The 21,894-nt window shown below is 39.0% G+C and overlaps 1 protein-coding gene across 6 annotated transcripts in view; it reads left to right on the forward strand.

Moving 5' to 3' along the window:
• Positions 1 to 21,894, forward strand: part of LOC115917879 (transcriptional regulator Erg-like) — a 91,557-nt gene that overhangs the window by 49,183 nt on the left and 20,480 nt on the right. For all 6 annotated transcript variants that reach the window (XM_011674541.2, XM_011674534.2, XM_030978228.1 and 3 more), the window contains one exon: positions 12,575 to 12,652. In XM_011674541.2, coding sequence (XP_011672843.1) covers positions 12,575 to 12,652 — 78 coding nt within the window. The remainder of the gene's footprint in view (positions 1 to 12,574; positions 12,653 to 21,894) is intronic.

The raw sequence follows: 21,894 nt of genomic DNA on the forward strand, positions 1-21,894 counted from the left end.
AGGGTTAGCCAAAATGTTGGGCCAGAGGTTGTTCTTTGAAATTCGATAAGTGTAGGAAATTATCGTGGGGACAACTGTCGCAGGTGCGTGAGTGAAATAAATGCGGAGGGCTCTTTTAGCGTGCAGCTATTTTGTATGACCACCTCCTCTCGCCATTCGTTTAAAAGGAAAAGTGATTTGATTTGACCTGGTATGAACGAAGCTTTAATGTTTCGTTGGTATCCAGCGACTCGCATGCAACTCGTCCTGACGTGGACGCCACGCCGCTATTCCAACCCACCCGCCTCCTTTCCGCTTCCCTACGCTTCATTTCATCACACATACACGACCCTACTGCGGCCGTTTACAATATCCATCAAAAAATCGTGCGCTAGATTATTACCAATTTCCAAATATCACTGATTCCCTGCCAAACCCGGCTGAGGCTGGGCTTTAGACGATACACTTTTTTCTTCTCCTTCTTCATACTCCGTCCCTTCTCCTCGTTTGATTAAGGAGGGAGCGTGGATAATGCTTCGCTTGAACCTTTAATCGTAAAGCTTTGAGCGACTTAATAAAGAGCTCTTCAACAGCGCGGAGAATAAAATCAATCAGGTCCCCTTCTTACTCACTCATTTTCATCTTTATTTTTTGTGTTTGATTTATCTCTGATGTTTTATTAACTCCAGCCCACTTTATTGGCGCTCTCCGCTGACATTTTCCTTGCAAAGTGGATGATAATAGATTGCCCGTCTCCGTCCTCACCAAACCCAATTTCTTCACCACCAAAAACCCTTCCCTATTTTTTCTCCTCCCCATCTCGTTCCATCTTGCCTCAGGGTTGCACTTTTATGTTCACGAGAGCTCGTGTTAGGTAGGAATTCTTCCAATAAAGACCCATCTTAGGTGGGAGAAATGAGAGAAAAAAAGGAGGGAAAGGCATAAGACAAATATAAAATGGCTGCCGGCGAACTATTAGAGGAAGGAAATTCTTTGAAATGATCGATTTCCTCAGCATATTTTCTCGCGCGCGGGAAACTTCCTGGGGTCTTGAATAAGTCTTCGTCAAGCAGTGCCATTAAGGATTTCCTCTACGACAAAGGCATTTTCCTTTTCTTGTTTCCGAGACGGAAAGTTACGTAATGTAATTTCTCTGCTCATTAATTGAGCACACAGATAGCAGTGATGGGAGGAGAAACGTTTTCTTGTTTACATTGAATCACCAATCTACTATTAATTACAAGCTGAAAAGGGCTGACGGTCAGAGCGAAAAAAACGGTCACTTGTGAAATAAAGGCGATCTATTTTTGTGTCATAAGAAACACAAATTACACTTTATAATTTGCAAAAGAAACATATTGGCTTAGGCGATGTAACTGAACTATCTATTATCAGAGTCCATCTTACGCCCTTCCATTACCATACGTTGAATGGGGGGGGGGGGGGCAGGTCCATGGCTGTAGAAGCTTGTAATATTAGAGAGATAAAAGCTTAATTGGAAGATAGTACGCTTTTAACCGAACTTTTAAGATTGTCCATCTTTTGTAATGATTGTAATCATAATTCATAAACGTTTTCGGGACTGCCATTATATTTATAATAAATATAATACTATGCTAAAGCGTTAATTTGCATTTTAAGTGCCAGCTTATTAACGTCTCACCGAAACATTGAAACTAAAGGATATTATCCCATCGGCCCATTTTGGATCTTGAACAAAACTAGAATAGTAACCAATTATACTGCTGCAACTGGTACTAAATGATGCAGATACGTGAACAGATTTCTCCCTTTTTGAATTGATAATGGTGTAATGATTATGAAATTATGACATTAGAAGAAAAAAACTTGTTTCCCATAATCATTATTTAGAACAAACTGCTTAGTAGTATAATCAGTGATACTGTGCTTCTTCTAAATTTTCACCAATTTGTTTTGATGACACAATGTAATTGAGTTTCGTATTCTAGATTATCATAATTTGAGAGGCGTCAAATAAACTAGTTTAAATATGGAAATCATATAGAACACGGTAAAAACTATTTTATGTCTTTTAGAGGTGCAAACAGGCTATCGAATATCTTCACGCTTATCATTTAACTTTGTAGTTTTATAAATATGCTTTTAAGATGTGATAAAAAAATGTTCCACTTAAAATGCGAATATTATTTTTGATGTATACATTTCATACACTCATAATTATAATTTTTCTATTGGATCGGCCATAATTGACTATAAGATTAGACAATCAGTGCTCTAGATAAATATACGGAAACCTCGAATCACGCCGGCGGCTATGAAATTGACCGTTTTAGTCAATCACAGTGGCGCTTTCTTATGAAGATAGTAACTTGTTATTGGAAAATAGATCACCTCAATTCAGTTTTCTTGAAATATTTAGATTACGTCCCAGTTTCGGAGCAAAAATACTCTCCTAGCACAGATATGATGGTAATAAAGGGCGCGTTATTGGCCTGGTAGCGCGCGAGCGGCTTTCGTTCCACTTCGTCATGTAAGCTAAACGCCCATTCGGGAATTCTGAACAATACGGTCCATAAGCCGCACGTAGTGCTACCTCAAATAAAGAGCAGTGCACGTGTGGAGGGGAGCCTATGTTATTGAGACTAATACGGCGGGGAGTCCAGGGGGAGAAAATAGTGCGGTGAACCGTCGAAACTCAACACCCATACCTAGGGACACCCACCCACCCACCCACCTACTGCCATTTTTTCATTGACTTCCAAAGTCTCGTCATGATCCATAAAGCGGCCATTTACAGTCAGGGACGGTTTCCTGTGCTTCAGGGAAGATAAAACATGTGCAATATTGCTTGAGAGCTGATCTTAGTCTCGGGATACCATCACTAGGAAATAAAAAGCGGGAAAAAAATAAGGTGCGCGTCGCGATCTCTTTTTGTTCTTCACGGTGCCGCGTACACCTGATCCGTATTTCACGCGCGCGTTTTTAATATCGAGCGAGCTTGCGCGTCTCGCGTAACCCTTCGAGAATATTAAGAAAGAAAACGCTTGTCGTGTAGATTATAGCCCGCTAGCGGGATATAGGTCGCCCGACCCTTTCTTCATGATAGTGATATGCAAATCTGATGTTATGTCGGGCTGGCGACTTAGCGCCGCAATCGAGATATCCATACCGAGACCCCGCAGCATTCCGGCGGGAGAGCCGCCCGGTAAATGTCGAATCAAATCTGACTTGGTGCTATCAATATGTGCTAATCTTACTCACAGTTCAAAAGGCCCGGGAAAAGTCAGAGTGGAAAGAGAATACCGTCTGCGGTAGGATAATTGAGACGAAAGTCATAAAATACGAATATTGAACCGTCTTTCAATAATAGCTAATAACTGCGAAGTGATTGGAGGATAAAAGAAGATATATGAAGAGCGTAGTTGAGTGTGCATTCGGGCTATCAATTAGTATTGACGCGCTTGGAGCTACCAAATAATAGTTAAAATGATAAATGAGAGGACAGCTCGATCCATCTTAGCTATTTGGAGACACCATCACATCGAGTCAGCGCATCACGTCTCGTATAGGAACCCATCAATCCAACCAGCTAATCAAATGAACTATTCAACAACAAAAAGTTGTGCATCGTCCTCAAATTTTATTTACAAATAGTCCATCTTTTTTACTCAAATATGAAAGGGCCCACTGACTTAATCTGCTATGAAAAACATAAATATGATAAAGTTTACCTTTTGTGTGTTTAAGAACAAAAAAAGGTGCGCAAGGAAAAAGATATGGACCATTTTTCAAACTCTTTAATATTCTAATGAGAGTTAGGAGAACTTAACTAACGCTGTTTAAAATGTGTGAATTAATACCCTTCTGATTCTTACAATACTAAATATGGCAAAGCTTATAACTATTCTTCAGCATTGTTTTAATAATATTTTATATTTCAAATTGTCTTTTTCATCTGTTTATTATTTCATTGTCTCCCATTGTATATATATCGGGTATCCCCCAAACTCTTTTTTTTCTCTCTCTCTCTCTCTCTCTCTCTCTCTCCCTGTCTGTCTCTTTCTTTATAAATTATACCTCATCTCAATATCCCCTCTCTCTTTCCCCCTCTCTTTCTCTATCTCTTCTCTATCTTTCTCCATTTGTTGATCTCATCCTCTTTCTTTCCTTCTTTCTTTCTCTTTCTCTCATTCTTTCTTGCAATTACGTACTTCTACATGTTCTTCTGTCTGATTACATTTCTTTTCCCATCCATCCATCCATCTTTTTCTGGTGCACTCCCACAATTCTCCCTTTTCGCTCCTTACCCCCAAATTTCACTTGTCATGTACGAAATCGAAGCACGCGTTTGCAGGCCGAATGCAATAAAGGCATTGTTTGCACTTCGGTTTAGTAGAGGGTATAAGGGGGGCAGAAATTGAAAAAGGTGCGTCATTTTATCATTTCGGTCTTCTTAATCATTCCGTCAAGTAAAACGTAACATTTCAAATTTGCTTCTTCAAATTTGAAAATTCCACTAAATTGGATTCTAAAGAAAAACATGGCGTTGAGATATTCTACAAGAAAATGCTTATTTTTTAATGACCAAATAACATAAATGCTTAAATTTCATTTAACTTTTAGTTTAATTTTGTTAATGATAAATCATTATTATCAACATTATTACTATTGTTATTAATATTATTAGTATACCTATGAGCATGGTTCAAAGTCCAGGCGACTTATACACTGGACAGCAGTACCTCTACATGTTATGTTTAGGGATATACAACATTCCATATCCATATATCAATGCGAATATATATCTTTTGTCTGCGTTTTAAAACTTCATTATTTTTGTTTTATTGATTCTGATTATGGGTACAATTTTTCTCAAATTGCGTAAGCACACCTATTGTTTTCAACTAATCCCTCAGCTTAACATTGCTTTCTATTCATTAACATGGTTAAAAAAGCTGTTCACCCTTTTCGAGCTAGTCCTCTTTATGTTTGCTTTCATAACATGAATGGACCTTACCCATGATTATGCATTTTACATTCAATTCAAATTTGTGCCTGTCCAATGGGAAATTACTTAATATGAAATGGGAAAATTGTTGATAATAATCATATACTGCCACTGTGCCACATTATGTAATCTCAGTATATCCAACCTTCCCGAGTGTACTTTTATTCTCAAAATGACAAACTGAACACGCTGAAAGGGAAAGGGAAAACGTGACCGCAACGTATTCTATGCGTTATTACCTTGCATTTTTATTAGGGAAAACAACACATAAAGCATACATTCACTCAGTAATAAGAATCTAAAAATCAGGACAAAGTATATAAATCATCTGCTCGCGTTTGTTAATCAAAATGTCGAGTCGTGATCTGTCACAAGCAACCGCGTTTTTTCTCGCTCTCAATCAATCTGATTGATATATGAAACATTGTTTATTTCTCATCCCAATAATAAACACATTATTGGCCGATCATATCGGGTTCCTTTACCTCGTAACGGTCCCTAAATGGAAATTCCAAGTTAACAATGAAAACAGCGAACCGAATTGTAATAATAACGGCATTAAAGGACATTATCACTTTGCTGTTGGCTTTTTCCTTCCTTCTCTCTCTCTCTCTCTGACTCTCTCTCTTTGGTGACCTCAAAATGGACAGGAAAAGTGCATTTACACCATCGCAGCAAAAATTGTTCCAAATTGAATAAAAGTACGGAGAATCCGACGTACTTTGCATCATAATGAGCCCTAATTTAGGTCCCGGAGCCGTGCGACATTGAAAGATGATTATGAATATGCGTATTTCAATTATTGCATTTAGATATGACCAGGTTTTGGACGTCTGATTTGTGGTGTTAGTTCGTTGTCGGTATTTGATTTCGTCACTTTACTCATTTTGATTTACCCTCGATGCTTTTTTCCATGTAGATTTCTTGGCGCATTTTTTTCATACAGACATTAATTTTCATTCCTTAATTTTTGTTTTTCACTCGAGACTAAGCTCTGTGTATTCACTGAGCGTCTTTACTCAATATTACTTCTTTTCCTGTGCATACTATATTTTATCTCTGCCTAGTAGTTATTGATCTATACCTCAATTCTAATCGAAGAACCCTCGGTGCTATTATTACTTTCTTTTCTTGTATATCCCTCTTGTTCGTACGGCATAGTTCTTAAATGCACGTTAACATCTCCCGAATATAATTATTAAATAGTAAGAATGATAAATCTGGATGCATATCGCACTTCGTACTAAATACCGTCTCTAAGCGGTTACAAATAAACAATATTATATTAATATACAAGATAGTTGTTGAAATGTCACATTTCTTTCCATTCGCTTTACCTTAGTTGGTATTTTCTTTCCTATTTCCTTTATATTTTTGATCGATCTCTCTTCATTTCATTTCATTTCATTTCATTTCTTTATTGAGTCCATATAGGATAATTGTTTATATGCACATGAACAATCTTGCTTCAACATATACATCTCTCTGTATAATTATATTTATATAATTATATATATCTTTATATCTTCCATGTGTATTTCTGTCTCTGTCTGTCTGTCTTTCTCTCTCACTTATTTCTCTTGCTTTCTCCCCTCAATTCTTTTTTTCGTTTCACCACCCCTCTCCTTCTTTTCTCCTTAACGTCTCTGCCCCTCTCTCTCCCTCTCTCTCTCTCTCTCTCTTTCTCTCTCTCGTCGCGTTATCACAATAATAAAACTGTTCTCTGTTTCTGCCCTGACCATGAATGCAGCCTGCGGAGCTCGTGCCTCTATGTTTGGCTACGGAAACCCGGAAATGTCGCTCTCTTTCCTCTTTTCCTGCCCAGGCAATATACCTAAAGCTACATTTCAACTTCTCCCTTCTCCCGCCATTTATTATACCATCAAACCGAGCCTTGGCGATATTAAAAACATCCCCACGAGATTTATCTTTTTCTTTTGTGAGCATCCTTGTCGTATTTACTTAAGTCCTTTCTCCATCTTTCCCCACACTCTTTCCTCATTGATTGGAACTATTTTCTCTCCTACTAGTAAGGACGTTTTTATATATCTCATTCTTCGTCCAATTGCAATATAAACCTTCAATTTTTTATCATTTATGTGTCAGCGGTGATAGTGTTACACACATCCCCATCCCGTTTATTACCATGCCTCCCTCGTCAGGAGTAATTACCTCTCCGCTGCGATGGGCGATACAACAATATGCATTCCTAATAGAAATCTAAGCCCGAATTTTAAAGCAACATAACGTTACATCTACAATGTCTACTACTGTTGATTAGACATTTTTTCCCTCTCGTCGTCATTATTGCCGCTGTCTTGAAATCGTTTACTTAATGACTCCGGGCTAGAAAAAACGCCAGCCACAATAAGTATGAGATCTCTTGTGTTTTCTTAACGAGTCTCCGCGATTGTCAGTATGATTTGGCGTGTGTTTTAGAGGAGTATTCGATGGGCAAGTCACCATCACTGGCGTACACGCCACCGCTGGACCCGCAGGCGAAATTAGTCTGCTGGGCGCGATGCCCTTCGCGCGAAGCTATATTGGCATGTCAGCGTGCTTCAAGAATCATAAATGCATCTTGACCAAACAAAGGAGGATGAAAAATCACTTTCGATCTCATTGCCTACCGATCTCTCTCACTGTCTGTCTCTGTTTCTCCACCTCTTTCTCACTTTATCTCACGCTATCTCTCTTCTCTCCATCACTGTCTATCTATCTATCTGTTTATCTATCTCTTGTATTCCTTTGCCCTTCCCTGTTTTCTATCCTTCTCCCTACCGTTTCTCTCTCCTTCTACTTCTCTCCCGGTCAAACATTGCAATTTACTCTCTTCCCTACCTTTCATTCCATTTACCTTTCCCTCCATCCTTTTTGATATTTTTTTTTTGATATATATATATATATATATCTTCTATTTCTGTTGTTTGCCCCATCCTTCATCCTCTCCCTCTCACTCGCCCAATTTATTTCCATATTTCTCCATCTCTCTTCCCCCTCTCTCTCTCTCTCTCTCTCTCTCTCTCTCTCTCTCTCTCTCTCTCTCTCTCTCTCTCTCTCTCACACACACACACTTTCTCTCTCTCTCTCTCTCACTCTCTCTCTTTCTCTCTCTTTTACCCGGGACATGATTGAAAGAGAATCACTTAGCTCGCAGGCAATTGTCTTGCGTGTGTAAGTCCTCAACAAGTTGAATTAAATCTCCTCTAATTGCGTATATAGAGCTTTCTTTTTTTTCCCCTCCCATCCCTTGCAGCGCTGCGTTTACTTATGAAAAGATAACAAAAATCGCATGTCAAGTCCCGCTCGTATTACACGGGAGTTCATTTCTCCTTCCCCCTACACCATTTCGCGCCAAAATCATATCAGAATTTTATTCATATTGTCCCGTAAGATATCGTCTGCTGAGAGGCATAAAGGCGTGTACTCATGTACCTTAACACATTGTTTAAAGCCGTTTCGGCTCTCAACTCATGAACACACAACTGTTTCCGTTTACATTCAAACGTCTTGTTATCCATTGCCTGCTAAGGGCTAGAAAGGCGTATATCCTAACTCGATATTACACCGTTTTGGTTCTCAGTGTTTACTTACGTTAACATTGAATTTCATTCATAGTTTCTTCTTGTATACCAACTGCTGCGAGCGAGAACGCAGTTGTATTACACCCTTCTGGCTCTCAGCACGCCTTGTACACAACACAATGGCTCATTTACATTTACATTGCAATTAGCAACAACGAAATGTCTTTTTAAATTGTGTTATATCGTCTGTTTCGAACTAGAAAGAATGTAACCCTTTCTCAAAGGATATGAGTTAACGATCTTCTGGCGCTTACGTAAAGATTTGTGGGAATCTTCAATCTTCTGTTCTGAAGGGAAAAGGTTGCGACGCACCTCATCAAAATAAACGCATTGTTTAACCATCCTGCAAACAGTTTAACATATTTTATTTTTTCCACGCAAACTTTTCCTCATTAAAAAGAAAACTGTATCAAAGGCAGATGATACGATCTTACTAACAGACGGACATTGAAATGAGACGTGTGAAGAGTCCTCTTCATACATTACAAGCTAGAAGCGTTGCCATGGAAACATCTGTATACATACCGTGGTGATGCGCGCTTTCGTGTTGTTATGGACGGTGGAGTGTTTAATGCGCCTATTTTGGCGGGGGGCAGGCGAGTTGCAAAAACACGAATATTCACCTGCTATTATTATTGGGGGCTTGAAGAGAAAATCTAATTATTACAGTCTGATCCGTGTGGAGTGGCGATATTTAACTGTGATTGGCATAAGGCGATGTAAAAAGGGAAAGAACAAATCGATAATTTCTCAACTTATTAAGCTCACCTTCCTCAAATCCGTGGGCTTTGTTAACACTCTTATGGCTGGTTTTATATTAGGCCTAAATCACAGTCATTATTTTATAATGTTAACAAAGTTCTGATAACTACCGTTTCCCTCCTTTACAATAGAAGCTCCATTGTTATACAGACTTAACAAGTAATTGAATTTAAAATTATAGCACTCTTTAAAGTAAGACATAACACACAAATTTATATCAAAGCTAGAGTCATGATTAAAAATGACAGCGATTGTAGATGTAACTTATATGTTTCTATTGTACAATCTTTAATCTTATCATGAAAATATTTGTAATTTTTCAGCCAATATAGCCAATTGGAATGGTATCTCTAGATGTGGCAAGAACGAGTAGTAGATCTGATTCTATTTAGACCAAAGAAAATATGGGGGCATTGTGACGTCACGTGCTTATGAAGAACAACAAAGAGCGATGACATTGATAATGGTTGCTGACAGTGGGAAGAAAGAGAAGGGGGAAAAAAAAAATCACTTTTCTGCACGTGGTGTGTGCCTAGCGTTAAAACGAAATAAAGAGGAGAAAATTAATCTTCCCCGCACCACAACTCATCTCTCTCTCTCTCTCTTTCTCCCTCTTTCACTCTCACTCTCTGTCATTTGCCTCGTTTGGGAGTAGAGATTTTGGGCACGAGCCTGCGATTTGCATAACAAAAGAGATCTAAACCCTTCCGTAAACGAGGAGTCTATTTTTACGTACGCGTGCGCGCTCACCCGGTGATGGGAATGGCTAATTATACTCACGTCGTATATCGTTCCGTTGAGCGAGTGTGTAAACGTGACGGGTTAGACGAGGGAAATGCGCGCTTTTATGAGTTCGGCTTGAGCTGTGATTGGCCAAATCTCCTCATCAAAATTCATTCTGATTTCTCTCCCCGTCTTCCCCCACCTACCACTCTTTACCATCTTTAGAGGAAAGGGAAAAAATAATAACCGTTTCGGGTGAAGGACCAATAGAAAGTAAATGAAAGATGAAGGCATTTTTGAGAGGTAAACAGAGTTAAGTTTGACACGGTTAATACCAGACGCAGGGAGTCATCACGGGCTTGAACAGTTGAAGTTATCTTTTGGATTAGACGGTATACGTATAGGGAGAGACAGGGGGAAAGTAGTCACAGAGAGTCATAGAGAGAGAAAGAGAAAGAGAGAGAAGTGATAAGAGGAGCCTGTAATACGTGCGTGTAGTGAATGAAGCTTGATTCATCTCCGTGTTCATTCAGCGGGTCGGGTCGCTCATTTCTTAAAACTTCCTCTCTCCACATCCTCCGGATTTTGAGTTAACGAGCCAACGAGGAGAGATGTCAAGTACTCCAAGCAGATAGCTAGGTCTCCCTCATCACCAGACATCGACGAGCCGAATCATCTCCGCAGTCTGAATAATTAGCCCTCACCAACCGCTGATTTACTCTTCTTCCGGAGTTACTTTTCTAACGTTGTATTACCGTCCTTCATTCCTTTAATCAACGCGCGGTATTTTTTTTAGAGAGACTCAGCTCCAGAAGAGAGATTTCATCATGTTTTTAACTGGTATGTATCCCCTCTCTATCTATTTTTACCTCCAATTTCACCCATTTCTAGCTCCTTTCCCAGTGCCTCCTATTTCTCTAGCAAATGCCATCGCAAATCAAAGGCAGTGAGCATAATTTTCTGCTCAGGAAAAGTCGGGTATTTGTGAGTTTCCTGCAGCAAATTGGTTTGGTTATTCACCTCTTCCTTTTTGCGGGGAGGGTAATTTCCGTGATTGGGGGCCCCACCGTTTATCGCCGTTTCCTGCCCGAGCCCATTCCGGGGGACTCCACCGGTGCAGGGCCGAAGAAGAGCAGAGCTCGGCGGAAGAGAGGAAGGAAATCGACCAACTTCTTCATGCCGAACTCAAGTGCTCGTCCCTTAGTCCCGTGTACAGTAATAATTATGTCATCTCCCAGCGTCTCCCTTTTGCCTCCTCCTCCCTTCATCTTCCAAATCAACAAGATGACATCGTCATGACCAAAGGCACTTGTTATTTTCCACTTGCTTCCAAGGATTCTCATAGCGGACCATCTTCGTTCTGTTGGCAGTTCTTTCCTTCACCAATCGCTTTGGAATGTTCATCTCATCTTATGCTTTGCATTTTATCCGTTCAGGACCTTGGCGGAAAACCTAACCTAATCTCATGTCTTTCCTAAAATGGAGATGGCTGTAAAATGTCGACGAATCGTTGGTTGAAATCCTGCGATACAAGGAAATAACTTATGGGTGTTTTTAATCATCTTGGATCAGTTTTGCCTTTTTATGTGTTGCGTGGCTGCTTTGGTAGTGCTGGTAAAGACGTTTATTTCTAACTTGTCTAACGAAATGTTTGCTTTCAGCTTCCCAGCTGCATTAATTTAAGTTGCGACTTTTTGAATACATGTATTTTTTAAACCCATGTTTATGGTCAGTGAAATTATGAAGATATCGCTTTTCCAACTTCAGTTTAAAAAAAAAGACATCATCTTTACTCTTTCCATTGTAAAAGGAAATCGGGAAAGAGAGTACGGAACGAAGACAGCAGCAGAGAAGAGCTTAATTTGTTGTTTATTTTACTCCTACCAGAACCTGCGATTGTACATTATTACAACTTAAGGTGTTATTACACAATAATAATGATTTTGTATGGTCATGCAAAGGTTGCTTCGCGTGGGGAAAAGCATTGATCATCAAAAGCATGTTTATACGTGAATTTATAAAATCGCAATGCTGTTGTATTGTTATGTATTCTATGTGTGTGATTAAACTGTCAAGCAACTAACTGTAACTGCCAATAGTAGTAAAACGCACGCAGGTTTAAATTGATCCATATAATAGAAATTGTAAGCATATAAATTGTACAGTGATTTTCAGTATAAGAAGACGTGATGTGGAAAATGCCTTCTAAATTTGTATAGGAGTTCTTTTCATGTGAGAGCAGTTTACAGAGTTCCCAGAACATTTGGCTTTCTCATTTACTGATTGCCTTTGTTTATTTGTCTATATACCGGTATTTATCGAAGCATCTTTAATATGAATGCACATAACCTACCGGATGCATTGTGACGACTGATGTTCATAGCGGCAGCTTACATAAGTATTATGTCAATGAGGTGTCAAACACATATATCTGATAAATAAAAACAATCACCAAAACTTGTAAACTTCTATCTTTGTAGTAACCATGGTAACATAATTTCATATATTTCTTTCTCCTTCTTTCCTTAAAATTCAGAACCCTCATGTGATAGCCTTGTTGGAAGGGGAAGACCCAACGCTTGGCCCACCACCGTCCCATCCGCTGTATCCAAGGGTAAGTCACTGCACCCCTCTTGTACCCCTCCATTACCCCTCTTCCATTACTTTTGCACCCCTGCTCTTGCGGATGCTCCCTCTTGCTGAATAGAGGTTTAGTAGTTGTGGCGATGTTAAGAAGTTGCAAGGGTTGAACAATAAGAATGTTATTCATTGTGATATTATAAAAAAAACTATTTTGAGGCTGAAGAAACTGATTTGGAGTGTCTACCAAAAACTGGCATGGAATCAAATGTATTTTGCTACTTGGTCCACAAATAATCATAGGAATATTCATAGAAGGTGAATATTTTCAAATTGTGTATGAAACGAATCAATGATTATCAAAGGAACACAATTTCAAAGCATTTTTATTATTATTGTCATAATCATAAGAAACATATTAATGCTTCTCCTTTGTCTATGACTTTATGTTTGTATGTTTTAAAGATTTATATCTATTCACGTGACACAGTCCTCTCGATTGCAGGCCTGAGAATAGATTTTAAAATATCCGCTTAAAGGATAATTCAAACTTTACATGGTATAATCACAAGATATCCCCAAAATGCAATTATATCTATTGTGAAAAGACTTAAACGTTTGTCAAAACAGCCATTTAATATATCTAGGACAAGCGCCTGTGGCAAGGACAAAATATTCAGTTTCAGTCACAATTGAAACGGAAAATGAGATTTGCGAAGAGATTGCAAGAAGCAACAGTTTAAAGCGGGAAAAGAAGATTTTAATAATCAGCTTCTTTTGCGGGCGCACTTGTTCGGATTCCCACGCAGATTACAGCGGGACACCACCCCGCTGGCTTTCAGCCGATGCACCGTACAACACCGCCGCACGCGACCCTATCTCGGTGCGTTTTGTCCGCCGTGTGCCTCCGAATTCATTTAGGACCGTTTGCCTTGGCAACGCTCGCCCGGCTCAGGTGCGTGGGGCGTCGATAACACGGTGGGAAACATGTATGAAAGGGAGGGGAGAGAGACTGAATAAGAGAGAGAGAGAGAGAGAGAAAGAAGATTAGATAAAAGAGACGGTGTGATCGTATTTGCAAACAGAATTCTTAATTAAGGACTTTTATTCCAGTTTTAGGAGTAGAATAAAAACATATTACCCTGGAAATTTCACAGTTTGACATTCAAACTTCTCCCACAATCAAGATATAACACACATTTTGTCTGATTATCTCTCTTTCTCTCTTCTCTTCGTACAATAAAATCAGAATACACGAAGCACTGTCATGAGTATCATAATATCGCTTCACCGGTCGAGATTTCGCTGCAACCAATTACTGTCATTTCTATCTCGTGATCATGAGGTAATTGTGTACCGAGCAATAAGCTCACTGAGATAAGCAAACACCGTTTTCCGAGTTAATTTTGTCCCCTTTTGATCGGCGACCCGAGAAAATCGGCTCTGTATCTCATTTGTCATCTAGCGACAAGCCACAAGTCTTAATTTAATACTGAACGAATAGCTTGGTATCCATGCACAGGGCTGTATGATAATGGTTACGTGGGTCTTATGAATAGACTATTGCACGGAGGTGGAATCTCTGCATCGAGATTGTATCAAGTCCAGTTTAAGACTTGAATAATTATAGAGAATGCAAAATAATTTTTCTTCAATTCTCTGGCTTACCGAGCCTACTTTAATGTATATTTGCATGATCGTATATTTACATTGCGTATTAAATTTTAAAGGAAAGGGTATTGGAATACTTTAGCCGAGGAAATGAATATAGAACATCGATATTCATCTCTTCCCTCGCTCGATGAGTATGCTTATGTTAAACAAATGTATATTTAGACATATTGTAGATTTGAAGAAAAAACACGGATATAAAAGGAAACTGAAATTGTTCCCTCATATTTAGCATGTTTTTTTATCCTACAAGATTGCAGATACAAAAGAAACTGAGTAGATAATACATAAAACATCGTGCAATTAGAGTGCCCTTGCGGCCTAATAAACGCGTATTTATGCCCTTATCGCTAAAAGAATAGAATGGTGCCATTTTGTAATGACGATATATATACTTAAGTATGGTTGTCGAGAGCCAGAAGGGCACAACTGTTTGAATATATGGTTTAATGTCCTTCTGGCCTTATAATCAGACGATATACGCGAAAATGTTCATCTTTTGATATGTTCTCATGACAAAAATCAACGTTAACGGGAGCTCATGACCCTCGAATCACGAGTGAGAACCCCTAATAATATCCATGCCCTTCATCAGCATCCCCCGACGAATAGTGAACAAAAAACGCCCATTCCATACTCATTTAAAATGTTTCAACAGGACTGCGGGTCTGTTATTTTCTAAATATGGCGATCATGAAAATGAATGAACACGAACCCGCGAGCATGAAAACACGTCACAGTCTTGTATATCAATTGATATACAACTTCTCTTCCAAAGGCGGTACTATTATTGCTCGATTCGATATGACAATGATAACATAACCCTAACATACTACTGATATCACCATTGGGGGTAGGTTCATTTACACTACGATCCGAACGATCCGAAGCGTCATTTCCCTAATCCAGCCATTGGAGAAAATTATCTCATACTAAGGGGGGGGGGGGGGGGATGTTTCACAAAGCCTTTTTTCAATGACAAATGACAAAAATCAGTGACAAATGTGCTGATAACCAATCAGGAGCAAGGATTTTACTAGCATACCAAAAACTGTCATATTTTGTCACTGATGACAAATTTTGTGAAACTCCCCCTGTAATAGCACTGTTGCTTGTGTGTTTATTCTCTTTGCACGATATCACTCATACATGGTGTGTCAATTAAAGACCACATCAGTCGCTGACGCAGTCCTGTGTCATGCGAATGAATGAAAAGGCCAATCCTGGAAAGACAGGCTTTCCTATTTGTTGACATAACTGCCAATAACGCATTTTTTTTTAAATCCCAAATTACCATCGTGACGTTAACCCATTGCACACAAGTCGCTACCCCCCTTTGCGTTATAGCCAGCGTCAAAAGACAAATATCTCAAACAAAAACAAGGTTTGCACTAATTATTTTATATTCACTTTTCTGTGTATAACTTTAACCTCAAATGGCGCGCGTCAAAGACCACGCCAGTGGCTGACGCATGCCTACGCCATTAAATGACGTTTCGTACGTGTGCAACGGGTATTCAAAAAATCGAATAGCTTGAACTGCAGTGTAAATGGGACCTCTAGCATAATATCTCGTTCTGTCTAGCTCATGTTAAGGTTTTCAACTAACCACACCACCGTTAAGGACATGATAGTATTTCCCACGAGGATTTAGGCCTCGATTATTTTCATTAGACGCTGATCAATATGGCATTGACGTTATTAATGTCTGTATTTTTTCCGAAACGCACCGGGCCCAATATCAAATGCAGGTAGATGATACGCTGTAATTACCTCGACAATCATGACATTTTGAGGGTCGGCAGGGAAACAAGATGGCGGACATGTCAAAAAGTGGCACGAGCTTTTTGTTAGTCCTATTAGTGATAATACTTCTCTAGCTAGAAACGATACAAAAAACAGTCTGATATCTGCTGATATTTACTCTGCTACGTAAAATAGTTATCTTCTAATAATATGAAATACTACTATAATTACCTTCTTATGCGCAATTTTGAAAAGTATTGATTGTGTACAAGCTATAGCATGTAAGGATATTTTCTCATATTGCCATGCCAAACATGACACATCGAACATGTCAAAAGATTCCTTAGAAATGTTTCAACTGATTCGTTCAAAAGGTCAAACTAAACAGAAAGAATCATGCATAATTATATACATATATATAAATATATATATACATATCATATTTTATAAATCCACTTATAGCAAGAACTCTGGTCGTGTACGATCGTTTACCAAGATAAAAGCTGATTATATTATTTTCATTCTTCTTCCCTACTCTCTCTCTCTCGCTCTTTCACTCTGTTCGTCTGTATATGTCACTAACTCACTCTCTCCAGCTCTGTATCCTCCTTTTTATTTGTGTCATCCCGTCTACATATCTATCTCTTTCTACATCCCTTGAAAGAACATCATTGTCGCATACTGACAGCCATTCGCGATCGATTATGGGATAAATATGACCCAATTCGAATTTCTGACGACCTCAACCTTATACGCTCTTGAGTAATGTTAATCGTTCTTGACAATGCCTGAGTCATCGTGAATACTATCAGGACCATTTCGATCCAAGCGTATTCTTCCGCCAACAAAGGATATGTATAACTCTGCTCAGTAGCAGTGGGATATATTACAGGGCGGCTGTTTTGATTTAACAAAAATAAACAAAATGGTTTACAATACAAGCATGCTTTCATAAATTAATAGGCCTACAACAAAAGCATTATTTCTGTAAACACAATATTTCTGAATATCGTGTTGAATAGTCCGTAATACCTTTATCTTTACTTTGATGTAAAATATTTACCAATGCTTAGTGCAAGTTTAGTTTGTCGGCAATATCGCCATTGTAATTAATATCACTGACACCACTACCACCACCATCATGTATTATCGTCCATATTCTTCACAATGGCAAGCACACGCATTTTAAATGATGTTTTCCATGCTACCACCATGTTTCATTTCAAAAGAAAGTACTAAAAATCATGATAACAGAACAACTCTTTACAACTCGTTTTTTTGTACACCAAACCGTCATTACCACCTTCTGATTCACGATATCCACACTCGTCTATATCACCATAGTCATCATCATCCTCATCATCATCAACCTCATCATCACCATCATCATCATCATCACCATCATTTTCATCATCACCATCATTTTCATCTTCATCATCTTCATCATCTTCTCCATCATCATCATCATCATCATCTTCTCCATCATCATCCTCATCATCATCATCATCATCATCTTCATCATCATCCTCATCATCTTCATCATCTTCATCATCATCATCATCATCTACATCATCATCATCATCATCATCTCCATCATCATCATGATCACCATTATCATCATCTTCATCATCATCATCATCATCATCATCTTCATCATCTTCATCATCATCATCATCATCATCTCCATCATCTTCTCCATCTCCCATCCCGATCTCCATCTCATCCCTGACAACCCTCTCTCCCATTCTCTCTCTTCCCCGCCGACATCTCCATTTGTCACGAGATAGCCCTCTCTGGCTCAAGTTGGCAAAATATTATCTTAGCAAATGGCCGTGTTTAGCATCTTCGGAGGGTTCCCCCGCGTGCAATCTTCCCCGGCTCGAGAGATAAAATGCCTAGAATTGTGACTACTACTCTCTTCATCAGCATTCCCTCTTGTGAATCATATCACTCACTTAATGTTTTATTCACATCAATCTCAACCTGTCTTTAACTCCATCCCCCATGCATGCTAAAAACCTCTCCGAGCATGTATGTTGCGATGCCGTGCTAATTGAATTGAAATAGGAGGTCATTCGGTGTTATGTATCCATTGCGTAATAATGGAGGCATACATGGGTTTCCTTTACACCCTCTCTCTCTCTCTCTCTCTCTATCTCTTTTATTTACTCTCTCTCCCTCCCTCTATCTCCTTATGTCTTTCCCTTTTTTGGTTATCAATCTACCTCTCCATATCTCTCTCTTCATCTTTTCTTCTTTCTCTCCTATTCCCCTTCTCTCACTCACACACTACATAAACACATATATACATATTAAATCCATGCATATATGTTTTTCTAACCAATTTTTATGAAAGGACATATTACATTCTCTCTCCCTCTCTCTCTCTGTATTGTTTACTTTGATATCATCAACGAAGCATATGTTATTTATATCATGATTGGCTCCTCTGACATCTAAAGTTCCTTTGCGATCACTGAATATCATTACCTTTTTTTTGTCCTCTCAATATTCATATTTTCAATAATGAAATTACAGGGATTCGTTTGATTAAGCCTCACCTTAATAACACCTTTAAGTATAGGCTTCAAAACACCTAATCTTCATGAAACTCCCATAACCAATTACATATTAAAAAGATTTTTAATTATTAGTCATCATCATGTTCATCGTGTTTATGACACTAGAGCCATTTGATCATCATCGTAAACACGGTATGCGAAATTCCGCCAATACCCTAACCCGTCGCGGCACACAAAACGCTAATGGCTATTATTCATAAACATTAATTTGATGCCGTTAAGTGTGACGGCCGGCGAGTCAAATTTACCCCAACCCTTGAGCGAAAAATGATCAAGAATGCTTAGCACTTCATGCCACCTCCTAGACGGGGATAAATCTCTGCAGTCAAACGAGCTGTTTATAATTATTCAATTATCTACCCCCTTTACCGTAAGGAAATGAAATATAATACCCTGGTCTTATAAACATGTACATCATAAAGAATGGCTTCATCTGACGTAGATGTGGACGTATTATTTTGTCTAGCTTTTATTGTTCGGCTTCCTGGGAGTAATTTCATTTTAAAAATATTTATTTGTTTGGCTTGCACCCAGTTAATAGAGATGGCGTACTCAATATTGTAATTGAACTATTTATTCTGTTTTTTTTTATTTACTGTGAACCTATGTTCTTAATGAAGGCGGACATAGTGTTTTGACGGGTATACATCGTAAATACCCATCAGGAAATATATATTTATTTCATGGATATAATAACACTCCCACGAAAATCACCTCTGTATGATTATTACGTTATTCTTTGTGCTAAACAGCTTCAAAAAGTGTCATCGTGCACAACAATCAACACTGAGATTCTTTAATCGGGCATTGTCCTCACTTTGACGGTATTATTGAACACATTATATCAACTTAGTTGAACTAGGTGTCCTCACTTTGACGGTATGAATTATTGAATACATTATATCACCTTAGTTGAACTAGGTGGGGAATAAGGGGGGGGGGGGGGTCTCCCTTCTACTATGAAATATCGAGACTCCCCGTTCGACTCATGGTATCCTCAGACATCAAAGAGAAAAAAAAGCACGAATTGGCAAAGCGCGCCAAAAATCAATGGCAGCAAATTATATGCGGTGCAAAGCCGGCTCTTGACTTCACAATCCGTCTGCCTATATCACTCCACACGGGAAAACCACGTGAGAGAACTCCCGCCGTTGACAATGAATGGGAATTAAGACATCAGATATTCGGGGGATTCCGACTTTTTCAGGAGGCGCAAATTAGCATTGAAATGATATTCCGATCACGATCACCAGCATCCGGGCGTTTAAATGGAGACATCACTCATCCCGCGCGAGCTCGTATAAAAGCACCTGGTCAATATTGAGATTTGTGGGTTTTGCTGGTGAGCTTTAAAGGCACACTGTCGCTTGTCAGAAGGGTTATCTCTATGTGCGTTTTGTATACGGACTATGTTCTGTGCTCATGGCAGTAGATATAATGAACATCCTCTATGCGAGGATAATGTTGATACCTTTAAGCTTTTGCACATATTGAGATGTGTGGGTTTGCTGGTAAGCTTAAAGGCACGCTGTCGCTCCCTACCATAACGACCCCATAGACGTTTCGAGGAATATCCTCGTACAAGATTTTAATTTGCACACGGTTCTGTCGTATGATAATTTTTTTCTCAAACAAAACATCTTCCGTAGAAAAATTTAACACTGGTTTGATATCATAAATTATGAGATCACTTAGAAAAAAAACCTATCCTTATCCAAATGCATTACAAATAGGGAGAAAAAGATGAGAGAATCTTTGTGACAGCATGTCTTGATGTGTTTAAGTTTATGTGATATTTTGTATAGTGTGCGTTTATCAATAACACAATGCAAGTCATGAATAACGATGAAAACAGGAACTCATATTCACAGTGTCCTCATTTTCTCTTTATCATTTTCTCTTTGACGAGACTTTGCCAAAGGTCTGTTAAACTTGCAAATGAAAAGCTAAACGCAACTCAAGGGACTCTCACATGCATATGGCAAAAGGGGAATCACTAGCCGGCATCGAATAACATTTCGAGCTCAATTTCGTGCACTTTTTCTATACATCCATCACGTCTGTGTACTTTTATTCCGCCATCCATGACAATGTTCAGAATGAGCTCTGTTTGGGGTTTCTTTGTGGAATTAGGCTGCCGTATACATGCGTGTCTAGTTCGGGGGTGAAGTCGAAGATCCCTGGAACGTTAAATTGTATCCGCTATATCTGGGCTCCTTAACGAGCTAGATAAGCCCGAATGCCAAGGTTAATGCTATAGGATCTAGCATTTCATTAAAGGAATAATGGCTTTATAATCCTCCCCGGGATTGAAGCTAACCAGTTGCGCCGGCGCCGATGGAGCGATCCCCGCCTTCGCCGTGGTAGTGCAGGCTTGTACTTGCCGTTGCCCCTGTACGCGGGCCGAACACATTTTTGACCAAACCATGGATAGACATAATGAATATTGAGAATTAATGAACAATTTGCAGGGCCTGCTTGAGGTCTCGCCCATGATGGCCATTTTGGGGGTATTTAATTGACCGATTGATTAATCAAAAGGAACCGAGTCTTAATCAAATAAATTTGTGCTTTGTCTTTGGGAAGGGGGTAATTAATCAATATTATCTGCATTGCTATCGCGATTATGAGCAATGCTTTCTGAATCAAAACATGACTACTCTGGTACCATATGTACTTTGAAGTGTTCTTGATGTCAGCAGTCTGATCTGTTTGAGTCCGCATTTCTATCAGGTCAACATTATTTCTACCTAAATAATGTCTGTTTTTCCCCTGCAATGTCTGTTCTTGTATGTGCAAATCCCTGCAGTAAACTAGTGATATATAATGCTTAGAGAAAGTGAGAGAGAAAATCGAAGCATAAACATTTTTGTTCATCAATGAATAACCACAAGCCGCAAAAATGAAATACCTTATTCTATTTTCTCTGCATGCTTCAAAGCTGGAGAGAAAAAACGCAACATTATTTCCATGGTTCAAAATTGGGTAGGGTGGGAAGGGGGGGGGGGGTTCAATCGTAGAGAAAATAGCCATCCAAATTTGTGCGTGTCTTTGATTAAGCGCTCCGTTCATCCACCTTTGTAATCAAACTAGAATCTCAGTATCAGGCCTTCTCATCTCTACCCTAGTAACCACGTGGATTGATGTCAATATTCTACTAACAGAGACTCTGCTCATTTATCCCGAACCAGTCTCGATCTCGAATTACCATGGTAACAAGGGGAACTATGTACACGCGATACGATGATGTAAAACGAACATGTAATCGAAAACGATG

The sequence above is a fragment of the Strongylocentrotus purpuratus genome, unplaced genomic scaffold, assembly GCF_000002235.5.
Source record: "Strongylocentrotus purpuratus isolate Spur 01 unplaced genomic scaffold, Spur_5.0 spur5_scaffold_1, whole genome shotgun sequence".
Lineage (NCBI taxonomy): Eukaryota > Metazoa > Echinodermata > Echinoidea > Camarodonta > Strongylocentrotidae > Strongylocentrotus > Strongylocentrotus purpuratus.